General features: G+C 39.0%; 1 protein-coding gene and 1 long non-coding RNA gene across 3 annotated transcripts; both read left to right on the forward strand.

Moving 5' to 3' along the window:
* kera (keratocan) lies at positions 1 to 9190 on the forward strand. Of its 2 annotated transcripts, none has more exons than XM_073838930.1 (3): positions 1 to 179; positions 6117 to 6991; positions 7882 to 9190. In XM_073838930.1, the coding sequence occupies exons 1-3, from the start codon at positions 16 to 18 to the stop codon at positions 8043 to 8045; spliced, it is 1203 nt and encodes a 400-aa protein (XP_073695031.1). In that variant the 5' UTR covers positions 1 to 15; the 3' UTR covers positions 8046 to 9190. The 2 variants fall into 2 exon arrangements, with proteins under 2 accessions (XP_073695031.1, XP_073695032.1); XM_073838931.1 differs by lacking the exon at positions 1 to 179 and adding an exon at positions 4737 to 4873.
* Positions 1056 to 1959, forward strand: LOC141334145 (uncharacterized). The gene is made up of 3 exons (XR_012355491.1): positions 1056 to 1389; positions 1473 to 1516; positions 1730 to 1959. It is a non-coding gene; the product is annotated as an uncharacterized lncRNA (long non-coding RNA).

The following is a 9190-nucleotide window of genomic DNA, read 5'->3' on the forward strand; positions in this document are numbered from 1 at the left end:
AGGCTGTATCTTCAGATGCATGTCCGGGCCAGAAAGAAAGTGGGAGAAGTGGCAGGCTGGACTCAAACTGGAGAGGAGAGCAGGCGGACCAAGAGATTGACTGCAACCCCAAAACTAGAACCAGACAATTTGCCTCCACCTGCACAAACCAAAATCAGCTCTACGACTGAGATGAGCAGGTAATGTTTTCATTTTTTTAGCACTAAATGTAATGGTGATGCAATAAGGAAGTGGGTGGTGGGTGTAGGGGGTTCATGTTTTTTTTTTTTTTTTTTGTAGTGGAGATATTTTAAACACCACTTGCTTATATTTTCCTTATACTTTCAAATTTTATTTTACTTCTGCTGCATGTCTTCATGAAGAGGTAATGAATTTTATATCGGCCCGCGGGCGGGCCGGAAGGGCGTGTTTAGGCGTCTCTACGTTTTTAATTACCTTTGTTTTAGAAATATATTCAATCAACTATCAAAAACTATATATCAGTTGAAAGCTAAAACACTCAAGATTCATGTTCTGAGCTTTTTTTCGGAATCAAAACACCAGAGAGGAAAGGGTTAACATAAATGCTGAAGAGTCACAGCCATGTAAACCGTAAAAGCAAACGGCACTACTTCCGTTTCATTGCATATAGCTCCGATCAGCTCCGACTTATCTTAGAAACAACAGCACACATTTCAAGGTAAGAGTTCACTGTTCAAAATGCATCCCAGTTTTTAATCCAAAACAAAGAGTAAATGGGGTAAAAACCGAAAGATCATCCTTTGTTTACATGAGCGATTCGAGTTATAGTTATCGATAACGTCCATTTTCAAAGAAATATCGATTCTAATTCGTGTTCCAGCGTTGAAATGCCATACATTTCCCATAGAATAGACTCTTCCGAGTAAAATGAGTCCTCCCCCGTCTCTCTCAGTCAATCAGAGCCCAGTCCATGACGCAAAGTCTCCGGAGAGGTACTGACTGGCTCACCAGGGTGTCACTCTTGCGGTCATAAGGTTTGGCTGTTTCAAGCAAGCCAATGCATAGCCAGCAAAGTTTTGATGGATGGAAGTGTTAACCAACCACGAGGACGTTTACAACGAGTGAAATTTTGCGTAGTTTGCGTAAGCAGGATTCAGGAATACCCAAGCGCAAAGTTAGGTTGCATTCGTGCGCTTTAGTTTACGCACGCCGCGTACATATGTACGGCGTCTCTACGCTACATTGAGTGTGTGTCAGAGAACGGATTTTCTGCAAAAGCTTACATCTGAGTCTCTCCATCATAGAACGTCGACTTTATAAGAGTTTTGTGGCGTTTTTAGTGCTATTGTGTGTGGTTTTTCGAATTCGTGGCGAAGAACAGCAGAAAGACGCACTGAGATGCACCCTAGCCATGGATAGCATTAGCACGTAAGTGTCAACAGCGTTCTCCGAATGTTTATATGTTATGTATTATGATATGTCTGATGTGTTTTGTTCATGTGCTGTTCTAGATTGTAAACATGACAACGGGGAGGAAGTGAGAGGACTTCATGAGGTATGGATGTGTTTGTTTGTGCGTGCCATGTGTATGTATGAGTTTTGAGTGTGTGCGCGTTTGTTTGTGTTTGGGTGTGTGTGTGTGTGTGTGTGTGTGTGAGAGAGAGAGAGAGAGAGAGATCATACAAATATGTAAACACAGTGTTGCGGATTTGATTTGTTTTGTTTACACACTTTCTTTCTTTCTTTCTCTCTCTTTCCTGTCTTTCAGTGACTGGCATCCAGTTGGTCAGAGAACAAACATTTTCAGTGACTGGCATCCAGTTGGTCAGAGAACAAACATTTTTAGTGACTGCCTTGAGTCTTCCTACACTGAAAATACTATAAATAATGTATTTAGTTTTACAGTAGTTGGGTATTTGTAATAAGCAGAGAAAGACATTTACAAATGTAAACAAATGGATTCCTTGACTTTTCTTGAAATAAAAGCTCTAAATGACATTTCCCAAACTTTTCTTGAAATAAAATACATATAGTTTCTGTAAGTGAAACGTGAAAAAAAATAAAAAATAAAATAAAATAAATAATAATAATAATAATAATAATAAAAAAAAAATCAATACATATTACTAATTATTTCAGGAATAGTTTAGGCGTCCTTTCAAAAAATACCATTTGGAGACTTGGTAACCAAAAAAACTACAAATGCTGTTCATAAATATTTTTTTCTTCAGTGTTTTGGTGGGCAGAGCAGTTCTGAATTGATATACATAAATGTAATGTGTTGTTTTGACTCATTTGGTCAGTTGGTTACCAAGTGTCCACTTGGGGTCTCCAAATGGCTTTTTTGAAAGGACGCCTAGACTTTTTTTACATAAAAGCTTACAGAAACTACATTTTTGGGAGTATCATCCTCAAATTTGAATCAAAGCATGAACAGACATTCAGCTTGATCCTATTGGTGTTTTCAAAGCCCTATCATCCAATCCTCATCCTTTTTTCCCTAATTATATTTTATTCAAAGATATCGCGAGTCACTTTTATGTATGTTTTACCTTGTTTTACTCTGTTGCTATACTAATTTTGAGTTATTTTAACTCCAGAGTAACAAAGATTAAGGTGTCTACTTTCAATCAATACCAGATTTATAAATATAGACCTTAGGGTTCAAGAGCTACAGACATTTTTATTTGGGTAAGTCGTTTTTCGGAAAATGCTCAAAAATAGGGGCGCTGGTTAAGAGGTTAAATTGTAAATGGGGAAAAAAGTTAGTTGAATTGTGATATACATTTCAAGTTCATGATCCTGTAACTGGCTATGTATTACATATGGTGCACTGGTACCTAGACACACTGGTATCTAGTTAGTTACTTACAACAAATAGTACACAACAGAAAAGTGCTAAAAAGTAACATAGCATTACACATGTACCATGATAGCACCAAGTTATTTTTGAAATACCATGGTGTAGATCAGAATGGTATGGTATAAGTATCACCCCTGTACCATGGTACCAGGACAGTTTTTAAAGGAAAGTCTTAGATTTTGCTTGTGTAAGCAACTTCAGTTAGTTTATCTTTTTGTAAAGCTAGTGTTAACAGATGCTCTAAATATAATTTCTGCTGACAATAGCACTAATGCATTTTTTTGATGTTGGCTGAAACAATTAGACAACACAGAAAATTTCATTTCAAAGTTCATTTCAAGCAAATTGCACAGTGGGCATTTGGACGGCACACTAGCCATAGAGCTAGAACCAAATGTGGAACGGTGTGTAATTAACATAGCTGCCTGAGACACAATGCCCCAAACAGGAAATTAAATCTCTTTGAGAGCATGTGTTTTCTTTTAGGTGAAGCATAAAAGTTCAGCAGACTATGCTGTCATTTCACAGTCTTAATTTTTAGGATTTTATCCTTGTTCCATTTCATTTTGATTATCAACTTTTGTTCTTTTCCATTTGAAGATGCTGAGAGATTAAGTATTTTACTACTAAAGATTGTTTTGTTTACCAGTCTAAAGGTGTCATAAAGATATCCTCAAATATTTCACATTTAGCATTAGCACTTAGTACTGAGCAGTTTAGACGGACTTTTAATCCATGTCTTGCTGCTCTGACACTAGTTAGGACAGTCCACCTACCTGAAGACTGGGTGATCAGAAAATCCAGTCTGAAATTTGTAAGCCATGTCTAGTCTCACAGGTGCAGACATGAGCAAAGCTGGCACCTGCTACGATCTGGGGCTTTTGTCACAGATTAGTCGTACACACAATAGGGTGACAAGGTTTAGTCTTGTAGGGTGATCTTGGTCTCTGAGACGTATAGAGTAGCAATTCTAAGTTTTTCCACATGTATTGAAGCCATCATTGGAATAAACAGATATCCAATATACAGAGTACTTTTAATAGGCTTAAACCTCCTACAGCTAGATGCTAATTGCTGCCCTGAGGATGACCTCTTGCCATGTCCTGTATTTCGCAGCCTAATGCTCTTAGTTGCCGATTTAGTGTTGTAGACCTTGACACAGACGTATTCCGTGTTTAGAGCTCTTTTAGGTTCCTGTGAATAATAGGTTTTGAATTCTGTAATTGGATTAGGATGGTGTTTGTACTCTCTGCCCTTTAGACCACTGGTTGTAACGTAGAGCCGCACCATCCTTGACACGGGATGCTGGATAATAGACTAGATTACTAATGGTCGTATATTTCGACAGGAGGAGCCCATTACAGGGGATTACAATGACAGATAAGTAGTTGCTGTCGTCAGTGGAATTGAGAGCAAGTTATGACACAACAAGATCAATGCTTGGCAGTCAAACGACGACACCTGTAGAGATTTTATATCAGCCTCTAAATCCAGACTAGTGCACGATTTTGGCGATTATGTACATTGAATAACAAACGTGCAGACGTTTCTCATTACTCATTTTTTTGCAACTGTAAGCATCTCCAAAGATAAAGCACATCAATTGTCATTTACCATTCAAACTGGAAGTCCTTTTGAAGGAAATGCATAGATAGATAGATAGATCCACTCAGATTCATCAACTCAGTGGTCAAATCGAGACGTTTACTTGAAAGACAGCTGGCAGGTGTTGTTTTGGTGGGCGATGAAGGAAAGGATGAAGACTCCAGCACTGGAATATAGGCCTGTATTAGCCTAATTCTAACTGGGCCAAGGCCCATGTCTTCTTTTGACCAACACGCTGGTTTAAGCGCTGTCCATCATTGCAGGATTATGACTCTTGATCTCGAGAGGCTATGATTGGCAAAGGTTGTGTCCAGTGTGTCTGTGAAGGGATCATGAGACGCCACTGACACTACAAATAGGGGTAGGACAGGGCAAAGTAGCTCAGAGTTGAGTCATCCGTATCCACAGCAAGAGATACAGTAGAAGAGCCCCAAGAAGACAAAGGTAAGACTCTTACATTTGTGCAAAGGTAGTGTGCAGTTAAAATATCTTGGCAAAGACAGGAACAGGGGTAGGCAAGTTTGGTCCTACAAAGTCCTGAGTACAGAGTTCAGCTCCAACTTTGGAAAAAAAAACCCTTGCCTTTCTGTAGCCTTAGTAATCCTAAAAGCATTTATTAGCTTGTTCTAGTGTGTTTGATTAAGGCAGCTGAACTCTGAGGACTACTCAGCAGGACTGCGGCTCTCTAGGACCAAACTTGCTTACCCCTGCTACAGAAAGTCATTTATATCAATTTTAATCTTCATGGATTTCTACATATTTTATGTTGGATTTAATGCAGAAGTGCACAGTGATGAGAGTTAATTTATGGCACTAAAAGCAGGGGTGCCCCAACTCGGTCATGGAGGGACAGTGTTCTGCAGAGTTTAGCTCCAACCCCAATTAGACACACCTGAACCAGCTAATCAAGCTCTTGCTAGGCATACTAGAAACTTTCTGGCAGGTGTAAGACACCAGCCCTCCAGGACCAAGTCTGGGCACCCCTGCAAAGTTTTTTTGGATGTACTTGTCTACAAAACAGGTTCTGCAATGCCAGTATGGAGGTCATGATTTAAAAGTCTTTTCTTATTCTGAGAGATCTTTACAGGTGAAGCTGGCTCCACCTGACCTGATTACTAGGTATCCAGGGCTTTCCTTTGACCCCATCTGGTTTAGTGTAAAACTGCTGCCCATAAAAAAAGATCTCCAGATAGTCGTTTGGAGCTCAAGACCAAAAATTTATACCAGATGAGACATATTATTTCTTGCATACACACAATCGTTGATTGAACAAACTGAAGCAGCCTCTCTGAAATCAGTCAACGGATGCCTAGGTGTCCCTATTGCAACATGAGAGCCAGGTCTTAAAACATGCCATTCTTGGTATATCTTGTTATATTCAAAAATAGGGCATACCTGAACCCCTATGTTTGCCAGAGTCCAAGATTTGTCTTCTGAATGGAGATGAGTGGCACTGTGCCAGGCTTAAGTCAATTAAGGTTGACCTGGCAGAATATTCTTAGTTTAAGAGGATTGCAACTTAGAACGTGAAGACACAGAGAAGTGATAATCTTAACTAGAGGATGTTCCTAATTTTTTGTCAATGAGTTTATCCACTCAGAAACTTGAGGTAATGTAGGGTGAATCTATGGATGTTCTTAGTATGGAGGACAAACATTGTTCCAACTTTTGTTCATCCTTTTTTCAGATTAAACCTAGCCATGGAGTGTCTCATGGTTGCATTTGTGGCCCTACTTTTGGTCGGCCAAGTCTGTTCTGAAGAAGTTCCATATGAGCACCTTATCTCTCAGATCCAGGCTTGTCCTAAAGAATGCCACTGTCCTCCTAGTTTCCCCAACGCTGTTTACTGTGACAACAAGAGTCTGAAACGCATACCTGACATCCCTCCCTACACCTGGTACCTGTACCTCCAGAACAACCTGATTGATGTCCTGTCGGCCGACGCTCTGCGTAATGCCACACAACTAAGATGGATCAACTTGAATCGTAACAAAATCACAAGCGAAGGCTTGGAGGCAGATGCTCTAAAGGCTATGTCCAACCTCATACACCTTTACATGGAAGACAATTTGCTGAATTCCATTCCATCTCCTCTTCCTGCCAAATTAGAGCAGTTACGGCTTTCCCGAAACAGAATCTCAAAGATCCCACCTGGTGTTTTCTCTGGAATGGACCGTCTCACCTTGCTGGATCTGCAAGGCAACAAGCTACAGGATGATGCAGTAACTGAGGTCAATCTGAAAGGCCTCAACAACTTGGTCCAAATCAATTTAGCAAAGAATCAGCTCAACACCATGCCCCTTGGCCTACCACCCACAACCACACAGATCTTTTTGGACAGCAACAACATTGAGACTATTCCGGCTGAATACTTCAAGGGTCTTCCCAAAGTGGTGTCTCTCAGGCTCAACCGTAATAAGCTGGGTAATGGAGGCCTCCCAAAAAATGTGTTTAACCTTTCCAGCATCCTGGATCTACAGCTTTCTCACAACCAGCTCACAGAGATACCTGTTATCTCTTCCGGCCTGGAGCACCTGCATCTGGATCACAATAAGATCAAGAGTAAGTACACAACCAAATTTCTGTACATATTGACTTACTTTGGGTTTTTGGGTCATTTGGTAATTAGTTAAAGAAAGGCCTCAAATGTATCTCTATTCATACTGTTGCCCATTTCTGGACAAAGGTCACACTATGGTTTAGGGGTTGACCACTATGTGTTTTTTCAGGGCCGATGCAAACACCGGTTATTACAGATCAAGTACACCGATAACCGATATTTTAAACCGATATATATGTCTGGTGTAAAAAATTAAACTTAATGTCAAAATTATGAACAACAAGTACTCTGACAAAAACTTTCTTTAAATGTTTTTAAATTATTTTATAGGCTAATCAGTTTTAAAATTGACCAATACGGATAACCATTAAAAATGCTTAATATCGACGCTGATAATTGGCCAGGAGTGCGTTTCCCAAAAGCAACTATGGTTGCAAATTCTGTTGTTAACAATACAGTTCAATGGAACTAACAACCATAGCTAGCTAACAATGCTCTTGGGAAATGCACCCCAGGCCGATAATCAGTCAACCCCTACTATGGTTGTATCCAAAGTATATGACTTCCACCTGCAAGCAATGTAGTCAAAACTTGCTTGGATATTTCTAAAGCTCTAAAGACTTTATGATGCCTTTGGAAGTCTGAAACCGGTTTCCTTAGAAAGTACCTTTATAAACAAAACACTTGTTGTTTTGTTATTGACTGATCGGGCAACAAAGAAGCCGCTTTAAGGCCTAGGTATACTACATTTTCCGGGTTCCGCTCCATCTATGTCCATGTCTGGACGGTGTGCTACTTTAGGCTTTAAACTTTGAATGTACTCTTAATTGTTTTGTGCATGCATGTCTGTGACTTTATCGGTAAGATGTGTATTTTTTTGTACTTTCCATAGGTGTGAATAGTTCTGACATCTGTCCACCTGGTGCACTCGATGACTACCTTGATGAGAAGAGTCCACGTCTCCGTTATCTTCGCCTTGATGGTAATGAGATCAAACCCCCTATTCCTCGAGAGCTGATGATGTGTTTCCGTCTCCTCAGGGCTATTGTCATATAAGGATGCCACACCATCCTGTCCATTTCATTTACCAGACCTGAAAATGTATGGAAACTAAAACACTTGAAAAGGGTCCAAAAAACAACCATCTATTTGCAAAGTCTGAAAATAAATATTGAGAACTGTACACTGCTGAAAAGACCAGTTAAGACTAGAATGAATTTCCATGCTGGTCCAGGTTCATTTATGCTGGTCTAGTTTTGGTCTAGCTTAAACTAAGCTGATAAAGCTTTTAATCAAGAACGCTTTGGTAAATAAGCTAGTTAAGAAAGCTAGTGGGGATATCAGTATCAAAAATGCAACATATTCATATTCAGGTCTTTTCAGCAGGGTAGACATCCATGAGACTGTATTTATGGCTGTATTGTAAAACCACTGTGCCTTTCTTAATTTCATTTTCTTATATATGAAACGCTATCAGGCCTGCTTTAAGGGAAACGCAATTATTTCTTAAAAGTTCTGTATAATGAATAGAGCTCCAAAACAATTTCCTAACTGGCAAGTAATGTAATTTCCCTATCCTGTGCAGAAGTTATAAAAAAAAAAAAAAAAAAAACAATCTCAGCATTACAGTTTTACCCCACCACACCATTCTGGAGGGTTTTTGGACTAAGTAGTTGTGGTCTGATTATGGAGCCAAATTTTTAGTAATAAACTTGGATGGTTTATTTGACTTCATTGAATACATGGCTACAAAAGAAAATTAACTTGGAATTGTTTTCTTGCCTCTGTTATAATGATTGACATGTACCGACGTAATATTTTTTCAAAAGTACGTTTATTTCTACTTTTTAATATTGCTTCACGTCTTTGTATTCAATATTCAATCAATATTTAGTTTGACATTAATTTTTGAGAGAAGCTGACATTTTAGGACAGGAAGATGCTGTGACCTATTGTTTTAATAACTAATGTATGAATATACTTTCAATTAAGCAGTTGGCAATGGTACTACTAGTGAACCTTCTAGACTGATTTTAAAATTTATTTTTCTGTAGTGTATACAAATAATGTGAACATTCCTTTTTCAACGCACAAATGTGATAATTGTTTTTCATGTTTTCATTCATCACTGCAAACTGTGAGAACCATTAGGATGAGAATAACTTTTGTTGTTGTTCTTGATTAAAGAGATTTCAATCGTC

This window comes from Garra rufa, chromosome 4 (genome assembly GCF_049309525.1).
Source record: "Garra rufa chromosome 4, GarRuf1.0, whole genome shotgun sequence".
In the NCBI taxonomy this organism is placed as follows: Eukaryota; Metazoa; Chordata; class Actinopteri; order Cypriniformes; family Cyprinidae; genus Garra; species Garra rufa.

What these genes read in the sequence shown, in the direction of transcription:
- kera (XM_073838930.1), top strand. Translation starts at nt 16, where the DNA reads ATGCATGTCCGGGCCAGAAAGAAAGTGGGAGAAGTGGCAGGCTGGACT. An exon ending in TCTACGACTGAGATGAGCAG is followed by an intron (nt 180 to 6,116) that starts GTAATGTTTTCA and finishes TCCTTTTTTCAG; the next exon opens with ATTAAACCTAGCCATGGAGT. An exon ending in GGATCACAATAAGATCAAGA is followed by an intron (nt 6,992 to 7,881) that starts GTAAGTACACAA and finishes TACTTTCCATAG; the next exon opens with GTGTGAATAGTTCTGACATC.